General features: G+C 43.4%; 1 protein-coding gene across 5 annotated transcripts in view; it reads right to left on the minus strand.

Annotated features, from left to right (window-relative positions):
* KLHL3 (kelch like family member 3) overlaps positions 1-24,844 on the minus strand; it is a 115,393-nt gene that overhangs the window by 67,707 nt on the left and 22,842 nt on the right. For 3 of the 5 annotated variants that reach the window (XM_037060984.1, XM_037060975.1, XM_037060995.1), the window contains 2 exons: positions 12,374-12,480; positions 1,373-1,494 (listed from right to left, as the gene is read on the minus strand). In XM_037060984.1, coding sequence (XP_036916879.1) covers positions 1,373-1,494; positions 12,374-12,480 — 229 coding nt within the window. The remainder of the gene's footprint in view (positions 1-1,372; positions 1,495-12,373; positions 12,481-24,844) is intronic. The other 2 variants (XM_037061006.1, XM_037061012.1) reach the window with 1 other exon arrangement.

A 24,844-nucleotide genomic window follows, 5' to 3' on the forward strand; every position in this document is an offset into this window, starting at 1 on the left:
CCCAGAGACAAGGGCCGGCTCTACTGTGGGGTGGGCTCTGCGGGCCCAAACGCAGCGTGCCTTAGCCGCTCTGCTTGCCTGCACCCTAACCCCTGCCCCACTTATGAGCACCTTTACCCCCAAACTACCTCCCACTCATCTCCAGGCCTCAGGCTACATCTTATCTCCTGAAAGAGCCCTTCTGAGACCCCTTTACGTCCTCTCTCATTGTTTGCCATGTTCTTTTCCTTCAAAAGACTTCACCACAATTCAGACATGAACACTACGTGTAAGCTATTTGATGAGCATCTGTCTTCATCCCTAGACCGCAAACTGCTTGAGAGCAAGCAATGGAGTGACCACTGCTCACTGTTACAGGCTCACTGTCCAACAAAGCACATGGCGTGTAACAGGCACTCAAACATTTGGCCTGAACTAAATGAATAAATGTTCACCAATTCGGCCTCTCAAATACCTCAGTGCTGGAAAAGGGGGTGTGTCTGGGTTAGGGTAGTAGGTATTTTGGCCACGTGAGAGGCATCTGCCTCACAATAAATAAGGTGGAATTGTACTTTAAAAAAACAAACAAAAAACAAAAACCTTTATATCACATGAAATTGCCAGCACTTTAAATAAAAAGTAAGATCCTCAATGACAAGGAATAGTATATCCTGTGTCTCTGTTTAGCCTGGTGATTTGAAGGGCTACAGATGGGGCCACATTTCCAACCACCTCCCTGCCTGAGGCCTGCTGCTGAGCCTCACGCCCGCACGGTAAACACGTGAGGCTTTGAGTGAAGTAGCATCTTCACTGACTCTACTTTCCAAGGCCTCGGATGACTGAGGATGAGGGCAGGGCAGTGAAAAGAAGAAAAAGCACAAGACAATCACTTCACAGCTACACACCCCTGCTGAGATTTAGGCCTGGTGTTTGGCACCTCCCTGTGCCCAGATGAATTCAGTTGACCAGTGTTGAAACAGGAAAACATTTTTTACAATCCAAATAATCCTTACAATCCAAAACTCAAAATCCTTGAGATGAGATGATGACTGGGGAGAAGCAGAGTCACCTTGGCTTTTAGTTCTTCCTTCACCAAAGGTTTGGGTGAGGCCCTCACTCTTTCTTGGATTCTGCTCTGGGGCCCAAGCTCATTCTGAAGTTTCGTGGCCTAGTGGTGAAGAGCGTGGCTGATGCAGTCAGGCAGGCATGAGTCTGAAGGTCATCCACCCACCTACTGACCTCGCAACCCAGGGCAAATCACCTAACCTCTTTGGAACCTTAGTTTCCGCTCCAGCAACCAACTCGTTGTCGGGAGGGCTAAATAAAAGGACGCTGGAAAATGGTGGGCCCTGAGTGCGCAGTGCGCTGAGCTATTAGCTGGGTCTGCGTTTACCTGGACATTCTCTTCGGTCACCTCAATTTCAGCCGTATAGATGTAGTCGATCAGTTTACTCAGTGTCCTCCCATCCACATCCTTGATTTCAATCTTCTTGGCTTTACTCTCAGACATGTCACCTACAATTCAAAACAAAACAAAATGGACATGAACGTGGCACCCAGAGCACAGGCAGCAAATACAAGGCCCATGGGCGTAATCCGGCCCTCCACCTTGTCTTATCCAGCCCAGCACCTTGTTTCTACCTGGCAATAGTGCTGAGCTCTCACTTAACTGTTAAGGAGCTGTTACAGTCCTAAAACTACATTTAGCCCTTTGAAGGCAACCACGAGGCTGATGTGGCCCCTGGTGAAAATGAGTTTGACAGCCCTGACCTAGAGAATGCTTAACTTTCACATGGCCTCCTGCCTTGTCTTAATAACAGAAAAGCACTGATCCCACTCTGGAAGTCACCAGAAAAAATTCATTCTGGCATTCAGCTGACACATCAGGACACATCAGGACACATCAGCTCTGTGATCACCCACAAACCTGGTATTAAGAACCCCCACTCTATCTGTTGCCCATTTCCATTGTGAAGGCAAATCTGTGTGCAATAACTCATTCAACCAACACTCACTATAAACCTCTACACAGAAGGCCCCAAAAAGAGAAAAAGATATGCACCTGTCCTCAAAGAGCACGTGGTCTAGTCTGGCAGATTTATAAAAATACTAATAAACAGAGGTGGTAAGAACTAATAGAGGCATACACAAAGTAACTATGATAACAACAACAGTAAGAAGTAATATTTAGCTGACTATGGCCAAGCACTGTCTCAGGCACTTTAAAGTGTTGCCTTTTAATCTTCAGAACAACCTGTGAGGTTTATTAACCTTACCCCCATTTTACAAATGAAGAATCTGAGGCAAATCCAGGAAAGGGCAAGCCAGGCCGGGATTGAAACCAGGGATTCTGACCCTAGAGCCTACACCTGTAACCACGACACAGGACTAAATCCCAAGAATGCAGAAGACAGAGCAGGAGCCCTGCCTAGGGAGTCCGGGAAGGCACCCTAGTAGGTCACTTCTGAGCTAGGTGTTAGAGAACAGAGTGTTCCGCAGGCAGCAAGGTAAGAAAAGGGCTGGATGCATCAACCATAAACGTAAAGAGAGGAAATTGCCAGTGGGATAAATGCTGGCAACAGCAAAAGGCTGGCAGGGCGGGTACCTAGAATAACAGTGAGGAAGGCAGCTGAAGAGGTAGATGGATAGGGGCCAGGGCGTAGAGAACGCTGTAAGCCACGCAAATGAGTTTGGACTTGACGCTAAGAGGAGTACCACGGGTTTTACAGAGGGGAATGACATCGACAAGTGGGTGTTTTTGAGTGACATTTGGAATGCACACTGGAAGCTGAATCAGAGTCGGGGGGGAACAGTCGGATTAGAAAGAGAGGACGCGGCCTGCAGACTAGACGGCAGCAGCACATGGGCATGGGCCTGCAGCCCCTCACCTCAGCCTGCCCTCGCTATACAGCACAGACACCTGCCAGAGCCAGGCTCGTGCAACAACGGCTGCTGGTTTCAGGAGGAAAAGACGGGCAGACACGTGTCTTCGTAGGCTGGAATAAAGGCAACCTGACTGCACGAAACAGGGATTCAGAAGCGCTCATGTCAGCTCGAAAAGAGAGCCCGGAAGGTTGTTTTCTCTCTGTGGAATTTGTGCACTGGAGCCAAGAAAATAAGTGCAGTGCAGCATGTGGGCTGCAGACGCCCACCTCCAGGCCACATGGACGGCACATGATTCCTCCACAGCCCACCGTTCCCGCCCCGACAGAGTTCTGGACACGAATGACTGCAGCAAGGGGAAGGGGGGCATTCCGAACCCTGCCTGCTGCCTTCACTGCCAGATCGGGTAGACCAGAGACCCTACACTTTGTTCTCTTCCCTTTGACTGCTCGTAGAAGCCAGTCAAAGGCCTCGGCACCGAGAGCCCTAAAGCAGGACGAACAAGCAAAGAGGAAACCGGAAAAGATGATGGATTTCTCCTCCACCCATAAGCTAGGTTCTCCCAATCTTTCTTGATTTTACTCCAAGACATGCAAACAAAAACATGCCCAAGAGGAAATTACAGTCGGCTGGTAATTATGTTGCAAAATATCATCGAAGATAACCAATGCTTAGTTTAAGAACTTCAGCATTAGAAAAACAAAAACAAAAACAAAAACAAAAAAAATGAGCAGCCTGACTGCAAAAACCAAGGGACTCAGTGGCCCGCATGTGAGCATGAAATCGGAACCTGGCCTGATTATTTTCTGTCTCTGAAATCTGCGCTTGGGAGTCAGGTTAAGGTCTTGTAACTTTGGGCAAACAAGTGGAAATTCCTGCAATTGTATGAAAATATTTATATATATGGACAAAAGTCTGAATTTTCTGGGGGGGGATGACAAATGATTTGTACCAGCCTCAAATGTCCGGAATATGTTAAGACCTAGTTTTCTAGATGATGGGACTTATGAGACTTATTTTCTGCTTCTTTAACATGACTCCGAAGTTACTTATTTTCTGTACTAAGTACTTATAACATCAATAAGCAAGGGGAAAACAGGTGAAGGAAAAACTAGGGCCTTGAAGACAATACTATTTTCTAAGAGGTCCCTCAGGGAAATTGGAGACCTGTGTAAGTCACAGACTTACCAAATCCAACTTTACCTCTAATGGACCAACGGAAATTACTGCACTGAATGAAGACTTCAGCTTAAACAGCCCCTACAAGTGGTAGTAATAACAGTTGCTACCGTGCGCCAGGCCCTCAGCTAAGGGTTCATACACGTTAATTCATTTAACCTTTATAACAACCTCAGGTGACATAGGACATTACCTCCAGTTTATAAATTACGGCACTGGCATTTCAAGAGGCATTTGCACATAGCTGGTCAGAGGCTGGGACCTGAACCTTGGCCTCACTCTAGACCTCACATCATTTCTAACAAACCCTCTATAATTCAAACCTGACCCTAACTAGTGACCTTGATGAAAGTATCCCCAAACAAGCCCTGGGTCCAAATTCTGCGGACAACAAATTCTGAGGCACTCAACACTAGCAAGCACAGACCAAGAGGAATGGGATCTTGTCAGCTTATTTTTCAAGATACCCCCAACAGCTAACCAAGTGTGTAACATACAACAAGCACTTTAAAAATATTTGTTGGAACAAGGAAAGAAAGGAAGAGTAGAGGCTTTCTCTTGACATCTCATAATTCCACGGACTCCAGTAATTTCTGCGGAACAGAAACCATCAAAGGTTTGGTCATTCTTGCTTCTTCACTCACCTCCCACTACTTTAACAAAATATTTCTAGAGAACAGAACATGAGCCCTGCTGAGCACTTCCATTTTCAAAGCCAACCCAGAGGTTTCCCTCTCTATGCAGCACGGACGCCTGCTAGAGCCAGGCTCATCCCACAACGGCTGCTGGTTTCAGGAGGAAAAGACAGGCAAGACGTGTCTTTGAAGGCTGGAATAAAGACACCCTGGCTGGTTTCCCCCCAGAGGCCCAGCTCAGCCACTTAGACTCTGAACTTTCAGAAAATGTCTGTTGGCTGCACATCTTTTTAGCCCCTTGCATCTCTTGCTTGTCATCTGTTAACATCCATGTCTATTCTTTCAAATAGAACTCGAGCCACTCAAAGGCAGATATTTGTTGACTCACTCATTCATTCAGCAAACATGTATCAAACAGACCCCATGTACCGAGTACATGCTGGGTTCAGAGGACACAGTGGCGAACAAGTCAAAGCCCCGCCCTCCTAGAGCTCAGTTGAAGAAAGAGAAGTTTACTCACATGAGGAGTAAACCAACAATTACAAAACATGTTAAACGCTAGAAAAGGGGGCTCGGCACTACAAGTTCTTAAACAAGGATTCCTGCACTCTGAACTGTATGCAGAACAGTGAGCAGACAGGAGCACACATCTGTTTTTGCAGAGAGGGTCCATTGTTCAAGTCAGGTTGATTCTGATGGTTAAGAACCACTGATCTAAAATGAGAGCTGGAGAAGGAGTCATTATCACCCAGAAGAGAGGTAACTGTGAGGCGAGAAAATTCCAGGCAGAGAGAATAGTGTATGTAAAGGTCTGGAGGTAAGAAAGAACATGACTCGCCCAGGGACCATCAGAAGCTGAGTTCAGCAGAAGCACCGAGAGAAAGGGAGGAGCGGGAAACGAGGCTGGAGACCCGCGCAGGGTCTGGAGCACTTGAGGGCCTGGTGGGTCACGCTAAGGAGTTTCGACTTCATCCTGAGGGCAATGGGGTGCCTCTGGCAGGTTTTCAGCCAGTGAGGGATACCTCAGATTTCTACTTTGGAAAGAGGTCGCTGTAGCTACAGGACAGAGAATGGGTTGAGGATGAGGGAACAAAACAGGTGGCAGGTTGACCAATGAGAAGGCGGCTGCAGTAAATTGGGTGGAAGATGATGGTGGTAACCTAAGGTATTTTCTTGAACTTATGTAATTCCTCATGCTCTACCGTAGGACCTTGCATCTAGAAGTCTCCAAGAACCAGAGAGAGCTCAGGAAAGCAAGCAATCCACACAAGTCACAGTTCTCGACCTTGGCAAGCACACCAGGTGACAGCTGAGCTCTTCTCGGATGGAAGGCCGCCAAAGGGAAGCAGGAGGGAGGAGATGCAACTTGAGCAGCAGAGGGAAAACCCTGCACTAGCACAGGAGGGTCAGGAAGTCTAGAAAATCACTGGCTCTTCTCCCCAGTCATCAGTATAAACCCCACTCTTACTATTCAGCAAAAAGAAGCCTCAGGAATGAGAAAGGAATACTGGAGAGGCTCTGGCTGGTCTCTGAAGAGCCAGTGCTAAACCACCAACCACCTCTACAAAGCATGTCAAAGGGACGGAAAAAGTGTATTCAAAAGTCCCTACGTTACAGAACTCTTCCCTGTTCGTAACCTGAATCCTCACTGCTGCAATCTAGTTCCATGGTCTGGGGAGAAAGAAAACAGAAGCTCCTTATCTTTTGTAAAATGATCCTTCATGAGTGTTAAAAATGGTTATTAAACTTTCTTTCACCTAATTCTTATCTGTCTAAATCCTGATGTCTGGTTGCCAACTCATCTGGCTAGAGCAGAGACCCGTGTCACACACTAACCTCACATGAGAAAAAGAACACCCTGCCCCCTCCCTCAATCCCGGCCAACTCTCCTGAAAGGGAGTGGTCTGGGCCATTTAACTGCAAAAGGCTGGCCTCTGTCTCCTGGGAAGTAAGGACATTCCCACCCTGCCTCTATCCAAAGGCTGTGTGAAAAGCAAAGGAGATGACGAGAGTGTGCATTAGGACAGCAGGACCCAGTAGAACCGCAGTGACAGGTATCACCCCATCTCCCTGCCTCCCCAAACCTCACACTTTCTCCACGTGGAAAGACCTTTCCGCTCAGCCAGTGGCACACGGGGTCCACGTCAGGAAGAAAACTCCTGTGCAGCCACACATGGGTTTCAGATCAGCCCCACCTACCATCAGGGTGGCTGATGTCAGAGCCATCCCTCACCGCCACAGAAGCTTTGTAAACTACAGTGTGCTCAACAAATAACAAGTACACTTACGTACCTATTCTGTATTGGGTGCTCTATTCCCATTCCCTATATTTGTTCCCTGGTTATGGTTATTATTCCAGCCCCACAGATAAGAAAAATGGATTGCAGAGGTTAACTGAATTCCCCGCAAAGGTATTAGGCACCAAAACCCAGGTCATTACGGCTCCACAGCCCTATCCAAGGACTTTCTAAGACACTACACCACCTCCCAATACAAGTTGGCGTTAACACCCTGTTCTTAATCATTAGCAAAGAGGCCTCCACATCAACAACTTTTCGATGACCATTCATCAACGCTTCATTACCAATGTTTTTCTCCAATAATGAACTGAATTTTAAGGCTGAGCTACACTCTTAAGTCCAAAACGTCTACCCCAGACCATCTTGGTCAAACTGGTAACACCTTAATGAAGGGGGTTGGGGTAAAATCAATTATTTTTTTTTAAGATTTTATTTATTTATCTCTGGAGGGGAAGGGAAGGAGAGATGAAGAGAAATATCAATGTATGGTTGCCTGTCATGCATCCCCTGCTGGGAACTGGCCTGCAACCCAGGCATGTGGCCTGACTGGGAATTGATCCGTGATCCTTTGGTTCACAGGCCCGCACTCAATCCACTGAGCTACACCAGCCAGGGCCTGAAATCAATTCTTTAAAAAAAAAAAAAAACTCATCATCTCTGCACCAGGAGCAACATATTTTTAGGCAAGAGTACTGTACCCCTCATCCTCAAATCTGGGTCTCCTAAGCTAGAAAAGAATGCCTGACTCTGTAACTTGTTAGGGACAGGAAAAAGAAACCCTATGTCACTATAAACTTCAGCCCAGAGCCAACTCTAAAAGGCGAATCACATGGAAGATAAGGCCATTCTTTCTTAATCCCAAGCAGCCTTGGATGCTTCCGATCTTTTTTTTCTGAACTATTCAACCCAATCCCTGACGCCTCAAGGCAAAACCCTCAGAAACCAGACCTTTTTACTACTCCTACTCCACACCCTCCCCTCTAGCCTCCTTTATCCACAGAAATGATTCAGTTCCCTAGGGCTCCCTGCCTCCTGGCCCCAACGCCTTGGATTAAGTCTTACTGAGCAGCACGTTACCATGAAGATCTTCAAAAGCATCCATACAACACGCAAACAGACAGGACACAGACAAGGGTCAGGGCCTGGCAGAGTCTGGCGTGAAGAAGGGGTGGAAACAAAGGTTCTGTGAAACGAACGCGTGACTGGAAGCCGAGTAGGAGAGCCAGGCCGTCACTGCTGTGCCTTGTGGGTGGTTCAAGTCCACACAAATGCCGAGCCCCTTGCCTCTGATCCGGGCACATTCCTGACTCCCCTCCCTATTTCTACTCACTACATGTTTAAAGACACCAGCTAAATATCAGCCTCCATCTAATAAAAACTGGACAGCAATTCTTCTTTAAAAAAACAAAAACAATCGGAAACCAGCTTCTGCGTCTAGAACCAGGAGGACAGACAGTTCGCTCCAGGGGCTTCCTTTGGAAGGGAGCCCAAACCTCTTGCAGCGTGTTGATGGGCAGAAGACCCCGAGCCCACATATTCCTTAAACTCACTTTCTTTAACACCGTAAAATGGGGTTGTTCTTAAAGTACTTACACGAAATGTAGGGACCAATATGGAGTACAAATGCTATGGGAGAACCCACAGTAAAGGGCATGATAAAAGGAGAAAGAAACTGACTAGGCTATTTTGGGGAAATTAGCGCCCCTGGGAGGTCTTAGATGGGAGGGGTGGGGGGGGGATCTTCCATACTCACGGGAAAAAGGTGGGCAGGACGCAGCACTGCGGGCCTCTGCAATCACACCAGGCTAAGGTGTGGAGGACCATTAGGGCGACTGGCCGCCCCAGGTCTTCTCAGAGGCTGGCTGCCTTTCGACACTCTCCTGTGGGCACTCAGACCTCAGTTTCACATTTACTCCAAATGACTGTGAGCAGGCCATGGTCAAGGAGTAGAGCTGGTATTTGGATACCACAGGGCATTTGGGCAGTATACACTCAGAGGACAAACAAACAAAGGCACTTTAAAGCCTGAGTGAAAGATGATAACAGCATCGGGCAAGCTAGAAGAAAGTCGCCGGCACCTTGTTTTCTTTTTGGCCTTACACACACTGACAGAAACGGGCCTTGCATGAGTCAGCCGGCCTTTCCATTACTCATTTTATGCAGTTTAAAGCTGAACTTGATCATTAGAACACAATTTTGCGATGTTACCTGTTTACCAAGGTCCAAGCAATGTTGTCTGTTTACAAAGCAAAGCCAAGGGGCCTCAAACAATACACAAAACGCATCTATTGCTGATGGAAGCACGACGGTCAGAGAGCTGTGCAGCCGCAGCACGTGTCTCCAAGTCTCCAAAATGTACACACCCCTGAACCGAGTATTTCCCGTTCTAGGAATCTATTCTAAGGAAATAATCAGTAATGTAAGGAAAGATTAATAGGAATCACATGCCTATTCATTTCCAGCCAATAAGGAACTGCATTTTCAATTAGGATACATATGATGGAATCTTAAGAAGCCATTAGGGAGGCTTGGAGAGGCTGCAGATGTGATTTAAATGACATGAAAAGATAGTCACAATATACTGTTAAACCCAATTAAGTAAATTTTCATTGAGCATCTACACTATGGAAGACCATGCTAGACAGTGGGAACAAAGCATCTAATTTAAAAAGTACAGTTCTTACCCTCATAAAGTTTATGACTGACCTGGGAAGTCGGATATTGAGGAAATAATGAGATAAGCAGTAATAGTGAAGAGAAACATAGGGTACCATGAGAGTAAATAGCAAAAGGGATTTAACCTAGTCCAAGGGGATTGTCAAAGGCCTTCCTGAGTAAATGATGCGTAAGTGGTCATGAAAGGTGGATAGGAATTAGGCGGGCAAACAGGTAGGGAGGAAGAACATTTCAGGAAGATGAACAGCAATTTTTTTAAGTATACACCTCAAAAGAGGCTATTCAACTATGTATATATAAAATGAACTCATTAATACTATAAATATAATTGGTATCTACATATTGGTATCTAAACCTCAAAGAACATAAATCAAAATCTTATCTAGATGTTATATTACATGTAATTTTTAATATTTTCACTTGCCCACATTTTCTAATTTTTTTCTGTAGTGAACATACAGGATTAGTGGATTAGCGGGAGGATGGATGGTAACCAGATTCAACAGGAGGCCGGGCATCACAATAAATTACTTTCTTCTCTCGATTCTCTCCTCCCTTCAATTACTGCAATGCAAGACCTGCCTCCAAAGCAACTTTCTACTCCATTTCTAGTATCATTTTCATTTTGCTTAAGCACTTTTACTACCCGAGAGGCAAGTTCATTAGCCGAAAGTGGAGCCAACACTAAACACACTGCAATTCCAAGCAGATTCTTATGACAGCGCTGGACTTTCCAAACCCACAGGAAAAATGTCTGACAGATATTCATTGAAATTTTGGCTAAATACTTATTGCAGACAAAATGAATCATATTTTTAAAAAGAGATGAATGAAGGAGAGGAGAAAAAATTAAAACATTTCTACTAGGGTTTCAAAGAGAACGTGGCTCCAAATTCCCAGGTAGTTAAATTATCTGGTTTTACAGGCTCCGCTGTGAAATTCCGAGCCTAGGGTTCAGAGTGAGGAAAGAGTCGCTTGGCCCACCGAGCAGAGACACCAGTCCTTCACATGATGAGCCAGGGGGACACACATGGGAGGCACTCTGAAAACCCAGGTGTCAAGTCCAGCCCAACAGGAACTACTCTCACCCAGCAGAGGCTGGGTAGTGGATTAAGAAAAAGGTAAGGGCCTATGCAAGCAAAACTGTGCCCACGCTCACCCTTTCTTAGCAAGCCTACGTTCACTCTTTCGACCTCTACTTATTGACTGTGTCATAAATACAAGGCCCTGTAGTGGGCACTGAGGATTCAACAGTGACAAGACATAGTCCCCAAGTGCCCAAAGCTCACAATCAAGTATGAGAGACTTTTCACTCATTAAATTAAAAAATACGAGTCCTGTTGGGTACCACATACTTAGGACATAGTAACAAACAAGTCCAACAAGATCCCTGACTTCATGGTGCTTATATTCTAGTGAGGGGACACAGGTAGGAAAACATAAAAATAACCAACCAATATGATTTTTAAATGGTACTGAAAAATATAGCGTATTTCTCAGACTATACGATGCAATTCCCCAAATTTGGGAGGAAAATGGGGGTGTGTCCTATAGTTTGAATGTAGCTTTATATTTACATTGCTGAAATATTATGTTATTTATGTTATTAAATATTTTACCACATTTTTGCTTGAAAAACTTTTTGTTATTAAAATTTTTTTTTCTTATTTTTCTCCTCTAAAACCTAGGTGCATCTTATGGTCCAAAAAATATGGTACTCAACAACTTATGGGACAGAAAAGGTCAACTATGCCTAGGGCGGTCAGAGGAAACCTCTAGGAAGTGGGGACATTTGAACCGTAAAGGGCAGTATGAGAAACACCTGATCTATGAGACGCCAGAGCCTGGGCACTGCAGACACCAGGAAAGAGACAAGAACGCAGAGCAATAGTGACCATATTCAGAGGAAACACAGGGTGCTTGGCAAGCAGACGAAAGGGACACCTGACCCAGTCCCTGGTCTCACCCAGCCCAGCCCAGCCCAGCCCAGCAGCCTCCAGTCAGCAGTGATGTCTACAGCACTGCATGGACCTAGCTCAGGAAAGAGGCTGTGAGGCACTACAGACAGGCAGCTCAGCCCAGGGGTTTCAAGGAATTTTGTTTCAGCAGTAACGCATGTGAAATGGTTGGGCAAGGCTCTCTGGCATGCTCAGGGAACAGGCACTCCCTGGAAAGTTGGCAAAGATGCTGAACATGAATGACCCATAGTGAATATCTCTAGGGCTTATTCTCCCCCACCCCAGGTCCCACTATCACGTCTCCCACAACCCGCGCCCTCCTTTAAGGAAGGGCTCGAGAGGGACAAGATGCGGGCAGCCATCAGGAAGCCAAGTTCCACTCATTCTCTGTGTAACCTGGGCAAGTCCCTTCCCTTCTCTCTACTTCGGTGTCCCTCACCTGCAAAATGAGAGATTGGAAGGCATGGACATCAGCCCAAAAGTTTATATTTTTCACAAGCTCCCCACATGGTTATGAAGCATGCCAAAGTTTGAGAACTTATGGACTATAGGAAAAATATGGAACTTTTTTTAGGATGCTACCTCTTTCTGCCTCATGGTGGACAAGGGACTACTTGCCCAATTGGCCTAGCACATAGAAGCTCCTCAGGGTGGGTGGCACAGCCTTCTCTTTCCTCCCTCCCCTCGGGCCGCCTCCCTCAGTATTCTCCGGGGGCGGGGCTACAGCCTCATCGCTGTGGGCTACTGTTTCCCCACACCATACCTGTGAACATTGCACGGAAGTAGGGGCTGCAGGCTGACAGGACCACACGGTGGGCTTCTATCTCGACATCTTCTGCCACAATCATCACGTCACACAACAGATGCTTACTGTAAGACACCAGTGAGGGGACAAGATGGGTCACAGCACCAACACCCACCCCAGTCGAACAACAGTATTTTTTCCTCCCACCCAGATTCCACGCTATACCTATACGGCGGTCATAGAGTTAAGCAGCAGGATGGACTCATCAACTTTTCCAAGTCCCTCACAAGTCTGACTTTCATGCTTTCCTAAGGAACACAGAGCAATCCAACTAGTCTATGGCTGCAAATTCAGAGTTTCTTCATTTGTCTTCACTTCTCTGCTCCCCACTCCATCAGCTCTGCCTGGGACAGGAGTACAGCAGCTCAGGGAGCAGTGGGAAAAGCCCGGGGCTGCCAGCCGAGCGACTGAATGAATGCCAAGGGGCATGGGCGTGCCATTGAGGTGTGCCACCAGTGAGAACAAGTATTAACAATTCTTCAAGAGAGCCACTGCCTATGCAATACTGGTAAGGATCAGCCAGATGGGGATCACTCGTGTGCTTCTCCTCCCACCCAGATTCAACACTATCACCAAGAAGACTCTGCCTATGTACTACGCTTTCTAAAGACCCTGCACAAACTCTAATCATTGTAATTATTAAGAATACCATAACTACCTTTTTACTTGTTTGTCACTCCCACTACCCTGTGGATGCTGAAAGGGACTTGTCTCAGTTACTCTTATATCCTGGCTGCATGCATGGCCCACAGTAGGCCCTAAATTTTTACTAAATAAGTGGATAAATTCTGAAATGGGATTAACCCACATTCTTAGATAGAATGAATATATGACTACTTGGGAGATTGAAAGGCCCTATCGATGCAAGAATTTTTCCTCTACCTGCCTTCCAATTTCTTATCATGCCTATTATTAATGTAATGGTTAACATTGAGTTACTGAGTACTATTCTAAGCACTTTTTTACTTGTACTGCTTAATTTAATCCTCCCAACTGCCCTACGAAGTAGAGCCGTTTTTACCCCCCACATTGCAAACAAGAAAACTGAGGCCCGGGGAAGGTAAGTAATTCTCCCATGGTCACACAGATAGAGAGCAGTGGAGACAGGATTTGAATGCAGGTAGCTCAGCCCCAGAACCCACGGCCCTAGCGTCTATGGCATCCTGCCACCACTAGTCCCACCTGCAGACCGAGGCACTCAGAGTACTTCAGGCAGGACAGGTACATTTCAACTGAGATTCACTGGTAGTAGTTACTTAGAACACTATAGCACATTGAGAAGTCTGAGGTCATGACCAAGCTCCATGTGATGGTTGATAAATGGAAAAGAAGCTACATATTTCCCATCCCTGGTATAGCATATTAAACCATTGCCAACTATTAATACATTAGTCCAGGTTCACTCATCAGAGACATAGAATCATGAAGTCTGAAAAGGTTGGAGCTGCAAACGAACTCAGCAATTATCTGGTCTATGAAGCTCAGAAAAGTGGCTCAAACCTACAGAAGCTCGAGTCTTTAATCCGCACACAGTACCACAGTGCCTTGTGATTGATTGACACTTGTATGGAAAAAGACAGAAAATAAGTTAACTCCAACAAGGAAAGGTGGTAAGGGAAGGTCTACAAGATGCAATAAAGTGTCAGTGAGGGGGCTTCTGGGAAGAGTGATACCTCTGAGCACCAAGAGGCAAAACCTAGGGGCGGGACCTCACCCTGCAGTGGCCAGCAGACTCAACACACAAACTTTGTCAGAACAAGCCAGCTCAACTGGAAACATCACTAGCTCTGCCCTTAACTGGCTATGAGAAGAGGGACAAATGACCTCACCACAGTTTCCTCATCTTCCAGCTACCTTGGGACATACATCATAGGGACAACATGAGCTTGTAGATGCTACCTGAGAACAGACTGGTTTTTAACCTGGACAAAATTTATTGTAAAAATGCAATCCCATTATGAATAGACTCATTTAGGACATTTTCACTTCCATTAAAGATTTTAGGGAAGAAATGAAGTTATTACTGCTATTTAAAAGTGTAAGTAATTTTTTTTGACAACCAGTATTTTAACAAGAAAAGTGTTGACAAAGATGCATCAGAAATACAAAACAAATTTGCAGTACCAGGTGCTGAACAAGTAATGTTAGAGAGTAATATCAGTCATGAACACAGAGGAGCTGATAATTCATGAATGAATAAGAAAGACAAGAAGGGATGAAGAATAAAGATGGACAATCCAGGTAAGCAAATGAGTAAGAGCAGTTCTAGTAAGAGAGAAGTATATCTCAAGGCCAGGAAAACTCTAATTCAGGGAATTGACCAAGAAAAACTTGCCAAAAACTGAAAGCAGACTTTCCGTATGGGTGAGAAGGCCTGTCTGCACACTGGAACCACCTCTGTGTCTCCATTCTGCATGGAAAAGGGGAGACGCAGCTCTGAAGCACTGTGTGGCGCACAAGGCCTTCTAATGCCATTTAGCAGAGATCCCATGGGATCCTTTTTTTTTCCGAGCTATCACTCTACTCCAAAAGACAATCTTGAAGAAAGAAAAGTAGAGCTCTGTACTTTGCGATTTATAAAGAATTACAGTATAGCTCTTAGTAAGGAGCGCAGACTACAGATCAAATTTGACCAGGGTTCACATTTGATCCCTGAGTATCAGAACTGAGTATCTGAATTAAGATGTGTTGTAACCAAAATAATGAACAGTAATAATAGTCAACATTCAGTAAATGTTAACTTATTTCTTTTCTTCTTTGTCCACAAAATACTTCATTAAAATTAGAGGTTAGGTTTGAACTGCCTGTTGGACATCTAAGGAGGGTTACCAAGTAGGCAAGTGGATCCATAAGCATGGAGCTCAGAAGTAGGGGATGGTTTTGAGGTTGGGTAGAGATAAGAAGAACCAGCAAAAAAGATGAGACAGTGGCCAGTGAGATGGAAGAAAAACCGAGAGTGGGGTATCCAAGCAGCCAAGTGAAGCGAGAACTTCAAGAAGGGAGGAATGAACAACTGTAACACATACTGCTTATAAGTAAGATAAAATGAGGGTGGCCAGATAGGGCAATTAGGCAAAAAAATAAAAGACATCCAAATTGGAAAGAAAGAAATAAAACTCTATTTGCAGATGACAATTTTGTATATAGAAAATCCTAAGTAATCCACTAAAAACTACTGGAACAAATAAATGCGTTCAAGAAGGTTGAAGAATATAAGATCAATATTTAAAAAATCAATTGTATTTCTATACACTTACAATGAACAATCCAAAAATGATAGTAAGAAAAATTCCATTTACAGTAGCATCAAAAAGAATATGATACTTAATAAGTTTAACAAAAGAAGTACAAAACCAAAAATGATAGTAAGAAAAATTCCATTTACAGTAGCATCAAAAAGAATAAGATACTTAATAAGTTTAACAAAAGAAGTACAACACCTATGATCTAAAACTATAATACACAGTTAAAAGAAATTAAAGACCTAAATTGAAATATCACCAGTTTTTATGAATTGAAAAGTTTAATATTGTTACCGTGGCAATACTCCCCCAAATTGTTCTACTGATTCAACAGAATTTCTATCAAAATCCTGGCTGGCTTCTTTGCAAAAATTAACAAGCTGAACCTAAAATTCATATGGAAATGCAAGAGAGCTAGGATGACCGAAACAATCTTCAAAAAGAAGAACATAGTTGAAGGTTACACACTTCCTAATTTCAAAACTTACTACAGCTAACGATAGTGTAGTAAGAGCATAAGGATATACACAGAGAGATCTCAATAGAATTGAGAGTCCAGAAATAAACATTCACGTTTATAACCAATTGTTTTTTTTACTTTAAATCATTTTTTATTTTTCAATTACAGTTGACATACAATACTGTATTAGTTCCTAGCGTACAATGCAGTGATTAGACACTGTATAACTTACTAAGTGATCTTAGTAATCTCAAGAAATCTCATACCTGCCTGACACTACATATACTTATTAGAATATCATTGACTATATTCCCTATGCTATACTTTATTTACATCTCCATGACCATTCTGTAACTACCAATTGGTACTTCTTAATTCCTTCACTTTTTCACCCATCTCCCCAAATCCCCTCCCATATGGCAACTGTCAAAGTATTTTCTGCATCTGAATCTTGTTTCTGTTCTGCTTGTTCATTTGTATTGTGTTTTTTAGTTTTAGTTTTCTATAGGTATGTATTTATTGTCATATTTTTATGTTCATATTTTTATGTTTTTTTCTTCTTAAAGAAAACCCTCTAACATTTCATTTAATACTTGTTTGGTGGTGGTGAACTTCATGGTGGGGGGGGATTCCTATCTAGGAAGCTCTTTATACAGTCATTTGATTCTAAATGATAGCTTTTCTAGCTTGAGTAATCTTGGTTGTAGGTCCTCGCTTTCCATCACTTGAAATATTTTCTGCCAATTCCTGCTGCTCTGCAAAGTGTCTGTTGAGAGTCAGCTGAAAGTCTTATGGGAGCCCCCTTATAGGTAACTAACTGCCGTTCTCTTGAACTTCTAAGATTCTCTTTGTCTTTAATCTTTTGCATTTTAATTACGACATTTCTTGGTGTGGGCCCTTTTGGGTTCATCTTGTTTGAGACTCTCTGCAGTTCCTCGACTTGTATGTTTACTTCCTTTGCCAGATTAGAGAAGTTTTCTGTCATTATATTTTCAAATAGGTTTTCAATTCCTCGCTCTCTCCTCTCCCTAAGGCACCCCCATGATGCAAATATTGGTACACTTAAAAAGTTGTCCCAGAGACTGTGTACACTATCCTCATTTTTTCATTTTTTTCCATTGTTATTGGGTGTTTTTTGCTTCCTTATATTCCAAATCACTGATTTGATTCTTGGCTTTATCTACTCTACTGTTGGTTTCCTGTAAACTATTGTTCATTTCAGTTATTGTATCCTTTATTTCTGATTCATTCTTTTTTATGCTGTTGAAATTCTAAGTTCATCTACTCTTCTTCTAAGTTCACTGAACATTTTTGTAACCAGAGTTTTGAACTGTGCATCTAGTAGATTGCTTGTCTCCATTTTGTTTAGTTCTTTTTCTGGAATTTTGTTCTGTTCTTTCATTTGGGACATGTTTCTTCATCTCCTCATTTTGCCAGCCACCTGTGTTTGTTTCTATGTATTAGGTAGAGCTGCTACATCTCCCAGGCTTGGTACAGTGGCCTAATGTAGTAGGTGTTCTGTAGGGTCCAGTGGCATAGCCTTCCTGTTTGCCCAAGCTGGGTACTCCACGTGTGCCCCATGTGTGGGCTGCGTACACTTCCCTGTTGTAGTTGAGCCTTGATTTCTATTGGCACATTGATGGGAGAAATTTACCCCCAGGCCAATCAACTGAAAGGACTGGCTGCAACCACCATGGAGGATCAGCCATGCAGGGGGCCCATGCTATGGAGCAGGACTTACTTCAGTGGGGCTCTGGTGTCCACTGAGTCTGCTTCTTAAGTGTGACACTTGTGGAGGTGGTTGGGCATTGCTTCAGTGTGTCCTGAAGCTTTTGACTTGCTGTGCTGGCTCTGGGGCCTCCCAGAGGATGCAGGCCAAGGTCCGATACCTCCTGTATTCTACCCATGTGACCTGGCAGGAGCTACAAAACAATCTGCATATGGCTGTTATTTGTGCTGGCCCTGGAGGAACCCAGAAGAGGCCAAGTTGTGAACCAAGGCCAGCTGCCACTGGTGTTAGACCCGGGACCACTTAGCAAGAGGTACAGAGCATGCTAAGGCCAGATGCTGCTTGTTTAAGAGATTGTAGAAAAGTCTGAAGCATGAGCCAAGACGAGCCATTTGTATGGAAAAGCCACTGGAAACAGTTTGGGTGGGTCCAAAGTTGGGTGAGGCGGGGTTTCAGAGAATCACAAGGGCTTGGTAAACAGCGTTAGCCAGGTTGATGGGGACTCAGATTATGGCACCCATCTGCTGAGTCTGCAGGGGAAGGGTTCATCAAAGGAACAATGGCCTCTGCCAGCACTGCTGTCTGGGAGAAAGCTGCCCCCTAGTTCTCACCCTGATGCCAGACAATTCAGTTCCTTCCACATGTTCCTGGTGACTTTTGAGCTGCTGCACCAGCACTGGAGCTCAGGGTGAGTGAGTCTGAGTAAGACCATGTAGGGGCCCTTTAAGAACTGCCTGGGACTCCAGAAACTCTCCATCTCACTCAGCCACAATCCTGGCTGGTTTTCACAGCCAGAAATTATGGGGATTTCTCTTCTAGGGTCTAGAGGGCATGGTGTAGAGCTAGAACCTCTCCCTCTCAGGATAGAGGTCTCTAAAGCTGAGATATTCCTCCCAATTTTACCCACCACATGTGGGCGTGGGACCAGCCCATTCCACATCTCCGCCCCTCCTACCAGTCTCAATATGGCTTCTTTTTTATATCCTTAGTTGTAGGATTTCTGTTCAGCTAGATTTCAGGGAGTTCTAAATTATGGTTGTTCTGTAGTTTAGTTGTAATTTTGATGTGGTTGTGGGAGGATGTGAGTACCACATTTACCTACACTGCCATCTTGACCGGAAGCCGATGGTCAATTAATTTTTGACAATTGTGCCAAGGCCATTCAAGTGGGAAAGAATAGTCTTTTCAACAAATGGTACTCAGACAACTGGATAGTCACAGGCAAAAAAATGAAATATGACTCCTACCTCACATCATATATAAAAATTAGCTCATAATGGATCAAAACCTAAATTTAAGGGCTAAAACTATAAGACTCTTAGAAGAAAACATAGGGGTAAATCTTCTTGACTTTAGATAAGATCATGCTTTGTTAGATAGGACACCAAAAGCACAAACAAATAAAAGCATAAATTAGATATTAAAATTTGTAACTTTTTGCTTCAAAGGACATCAGAAAGTGAAAAGACAACATACAGAAAGAAAGAATATCTTTTCAAATCATTTATATAAGAGCTTTGTATATAAAATATATAAAGAATTTGAACACAACTCAAGATAAGTAGACATATAATACAATTTTAAAATAAGCAATTGATCTAGAGAGACATTTTTCCAAATAAGATAGAGAAATGCCAATGATCAATGAAAAGATGCTCAACAACATTAGTCATCAGAGAAATACAAATCAAAACCACACGGAGATACCACCTAACACACACCAGGGTGACTATAATAAAAAACAGGTGTTGCTAAGGATATGGAGAAACTGGAACTTTCATACACTGGGGGTAGAAATGCAAAATGGTGCAGCTGCTAAATGAAGGAAGCCAGTCACCAAAACCCATATATTATGATTCCAAAACAGGCAACTCTATCGAGACAGAAAGTAGATTAGTAACTGCCTAAGCTGGGGGGTTTGTGGGGCGGGCAGGGAGGACAGGGAAAACGGGGGGATTACTGTTAAACTAGACAGGATTTCAGGAGTGATAAAAATGTCCTAAAATTGATTCTTGGTTGCATGACTGTGAGTACACTAAAAGTCATTAAACTGTATCCTTTAAATGCATGAATTGTATGGCACGTGAAGTACATCTTGATAAAGCTGGTACTGGAAAAAAGAAGATAAAATCAATGTGCTAACATAGCTACTCCACTACTAAAGGCACAGTGGCAGCCCACCAAACAAAAATGAGGACAGACAACTGTTTTCAATGGTGAAATGAGAGGTTAGAACTGTCAGGATGACCTAGGAAAGGCTATCTCCTTTTCAGACCTGGTCAGGGTGTATTATTCCAAAAAAGGACCATATACCCTATCGCTGGCTGGAGAGTCAGGAGCCAAAGAGCCATTAGTGCTCTGCTGCCCAGAAGCAGCTGTTTGTCGTATAGAACAGAGCTATGAATCACAGAAAGAGGAGGAAGATTGGGTGGTTACCATGCCGACAGCCCACTCTCCACTATGGAAGTAAAAAGAATAGGAAACTCATGAATTGTGTGATCCATAAATGGCAAAGAACATGTGTGCTTAAAGTAAAATAGCTTAAAATTGGGAGAGGAGAATGTGAAAACAATGCAAGAAATAACCCTAGGTCCCTGAAATATGGAACATTTCATTAGCTTAATCCCTGAATGGTGAGATGGTTTACCCAGGCTGGCATCAAAATAAAGTAGGTCTCTCTCCAGTTCCCACTAAACTCACACAGATCAATAAAGTTTTTTCAGGTCCTTCTCTCATGGCCTCACCCATTCCACTCTCGTTTTTAGTATATGTGCCGCTGAAGAGAGCACTCCACTCTAATTTTTAAAATGAGCCATTTAAATATCTTAGAATTTGACATCATCTTTAAACACCACTAGAATGCAAGTTTCGATAAGGGCAAGACCTCAAGTCACAGATCTACTGCCATATTCCTATAACTCCTATTCCATATTCCTAGTGCTCGTAGCAAATCATCATCGTCAGAAGAGCTAACACTTTACGGAAGGTTCCCTTTGTGCAGAGGCCTCATAACAACATCCAAAGATAGGTATTGATGAGGAGGAGGAGGAGGAGGAGGAGGAGGAGGATTACTAGCATTCTACATGCTGTTGCAATTGGCAATTCTAGGAATTAATTTGACATTAATAACCATGAATGTGCACAAGATTTAACAACAATAATATATGTGCTATCACTGTTCTAAGCACTTTACTCATTAATCCTCTTAACAAGCCAGCTGAACTGGAACTATTATTAGCCTCATTTTAGGGTTGACAAAAATGAGGTGAGGGAAATTAATTAACTTGTCCAGGTTACATAGCCATTCAGTACCAGAACCAAGACTTGAAACCAGGCTGGCTGGCTCCGGAGTCCATGCTGGTGACCACCATGCTATGTGGCTCCACACGCAACCAGCTTAAGTGTTCTGCTCCTGGGGGCTTAGAAAACCTAAACATCCAAGAACGGGACAACTGTTTACAAAAATAAACCAAAAGTAGAATATCATTCATCACTTAAAATAATATTGTAGAAGAGTTAGTGATATAGAAAAACTTGTACAATATAGTGGTAAAAGGAAAAATCTAGTTGAGATATACAAGTATTTTAAAGAAAAAATATATTCTCCCCAGTGTTAAAAATCGTTACCATTGTATTATAATTATAGATGACTTTGTAAAAATTTTTACATGTTTTATTTATTTTTAGAGAGAGGGGAAAGGAGGGAGAAAGAGAGGAAGAGAAACATCAATGTGTGGATGCCTCTCACGTGGCCCACAATGGGGACCTGGCCCACAACCCAGGCATGTGCCCTGACTGGGGACCAAACCAGTGACCCTTTGGTTCACAGCCCACACTCAATCTACTGAGCTACACCAGCCAAGGCTATATATAAATGACTTTTTGCTCACCTGTATTTTCTAAGTTTTCTATAACTTAATATATTCATTTCACCAAAAATATAATAAAAGAAAAATGATTAAAAATTAGCAGAAAAATGAAGGAAATCCATGTCTAAACTTGATCTAAAATTTTCTCAGCCAAAATATACATAAATTATGGTCCATTTGAAAAATAAAGAGAGAAAGAACAAGATTATGATAATTTTATGTGTCAACCTAACTGGGCTAAGGGATGCCCAGAAGGCTGATAAGACATTATTTCTGGCCCTGCCTGTGAAGGTTTCTCCAGAGAAGGTTAGCATTTGAATTGCTAGTCTGAGAAAACAAGACTGCCTTCACCTACCCAGGTGGGCATCATCCAACCCACGGCAGACAGCACAGACAGCTTGAATGGAACAGAAGGAGAGGAATTCTCTCTCGTGAAGCTAAACTGTCCGTCTTCTCCGGCCCTCAGACGCGGGAGCTCCTGGTGCTCAGGCCTTTGGACTGCAGGGCTTGCACCAGTGGCTCTTGTTTCTCAGACCTTTGGACTCAGACTGAATTATACTACTGGCTTTCCTGGTTTCCAGCTTTCAAACAGCAGATTGTGGGAATATCAGCCTCTATAACCACATGTGCCAATTCCTATGATAAATATCCTCATGTATGGACTTCCAGCCGAGATGGAGGTGTACATAGACACACTGTGCCTCCTCACACAACCAAAAGAAGGACAACAACAACTTAAAAAAACAAAAAATAACCAGAACTGACAGAAAATCGAACTGTATGGAAGTCTGACAACCTAGGAGTTAAAGAAGACACATTCATCCTGACTGGTAGGAGGGGCAGAGTCCGGCAGCTAGGCGGAGAGGACTCGCGGGGGCAGCTGGAGGACCCGGGTGGGTAAGATGGTGGCTGGCAGACCCAGCGAAGCAACAGATTACAGACCTGATGGTCCCACATTCGTGCTCAGATAAAGTGGGAGAAACAACTTGGGGGCAGGATGGACTACGCAACCCAGGGCTCCAGCTTGGGGAAATAAAGCTTCAAACCACTGACTGAAAACACCTGTGAGAGTTGAGGCGGCAGTGGGAGAAACTCCCAGCCTCACAGAAGAGTTCACTGGAGAGCCCCACAGGGTCCTAGAATGTACACAGGCCCACCCACTCTGGAACCAGCACCAGAAGGGCCCAATTTGTGTATGGGAAGTGGGGGGAGTGACTGAACTCTAGCAGAGAGCAAAGCAAGTGCCATTGTTCCCTCTTGGACCCTTCCCCACATACAGCGTCACAACACAGCAACTGGGTTGCCCCGGGCAGGTGAATACCTAAGGCTCCGCCCCTCACTAAGTAAGAGGTACATCAAAACAAAAACAAAAAAAAATGACCCAAACAAAAGAACAGATCAAAGCTCCAAAAAAAAAAATACAACCAAGTGATGAAGAGATAGCCAACCTATCAAACGCACAGTTCAAAACACTGGTAATCAAGATGCTCACAGAATTGGTTGAATTTGGTCACAAATTAGATGAACAAATGAAGGTTATCCTAAGTGAAATAAAGGAAAATGTACAGGGAATCAATAGTGATGAGAAGGAAACTGGGACTCAGATCAATGGTGTGGACCAGAAGGAAGAAAGAAACATCCAATCAGAAAAAAATGAAGAAACAAGAATTCAAAAACATGAGGAGAGGCTTAGGAACCTCCAGGACATCTTTAAACATTCCAACATCTGAATTATAGGGGTACCAGCAGGAGAAGAGGAAGAGCAACAAGTAGAAAAGTTATTTGAACAAATAATAAAGGAGAACTTCCCCAGTCTGGCAAAGCAAATAAACTTCCAGAAAGTCCAGGAAGTTCAAAGAGTCCCAAAGAAGTAGAACCAAAGAAGGAACACACCAAGGCACATCATAACTACATTACCCAAGGTTAAAATTAAGGAGAGAATTCTAGAAGCAGCAAGAGAAGAGGAAACAGTTACCTACAAAGGAGTTCCCATCAGGCTGTCAGCTGATTTCTCCAAAGAGACCTTATAGGCAATAAGAGGCTGGAAAGAAGTATTCCAAGTCATGAAAGGCAAGGACCTACATCCAAGATTGCTCTAACCAGCAAAGCTTTCCTTTAGAATGGAAGGGCAGATAAAAGTGCTCAGACAAAACCAACTTAAAGGAGTTCATCATCACCAAGCCCCTATTACATAAAATGTTAAAGGAATTTATCTAAGAAAAAAAGATTAAAAATATGAACAGTAAAATAACAGCAAACTTGCAATAATTAATAACCACACCTAAAACAAAAACAAAAGCAAACTAAGCAAACAACTAGAACAGGAACAGAACCACAGAAATGGAAATCACATGGAGGGTTATCAACAAGGGAGTGGGAGAGGGAGAGTGGGGGGAAAGTTACAGAGAATAAGTAGCACACATGGTAGGTAGAAAATAGGAAAGGGGAGGGTAAGAATAACATAGGAAATGTAGAAGCCAAAGAAGTTATATGTACGACCCATGGACATGAACTAAAGGGGGGAATGTGGGTGGGAGGGGGTATACAGGGTAGAGGGGAGTGAAGGGGAAAAATGGGACAACTATAACAGCATAATCAATAAAACGTATTTTAAAAAATATCCTCATATATAACTGCATATGGTTTTCTGGAAAACCCTGAATAATAAAGATTATTCACCTAAATTTCAGCAAAGCATCAGTATTCTCCAAAACAAATTTCATAAAACAGTTGGTCTATACATAATAATGACAACCAAAGAGGGTTCTGTGGTCAAATAGGTGAGGGGAACCCTCAAACAAGTGTTTTGCAGGACTTCTCAGAGTTTTTAATAGGCCGATATGTATTATGAATCTCAGAGTGAGGGACAGCAGTTTTATACTTCATTTTTCAGACTCATCTGGGTTCCAAGCTCTTTTTTTCCCACGGAGCATCTTACGGAAATGTTCCTCAGAACAGACTAGCAAATGCAGATTTATAGGAAGGTAAAGAAGAAGCAGATGTGTCAGACAAGGTTAAATCCAAGTAGATGCTTTTGGGGAAAGATGCAAAAACATGGAAACTTCCCCCAAAAGCAATAAGAACATAGCAGGATGACTTTCTTTTTTAAGTTATTTAACAAAAAGAAAA

This window comes from Sturnira hondurensis, unplaced genomic scaffold, assembly GCF_014824575.4.
Source record: "Sturnira hondurensis isolate 20B ecotype Veracruz unplaced genomic scaffold, ASM1482457v3 Scaffold0001120, whole genome shotgun sequence".
In the NCBI taxonomy this organism is placed as follows: Eukaryota; Metazoa; Chordata; class Mammalia; order Chiroptera; family Phyllostomidae; genus Sturnira; species Sturnira hondurensis.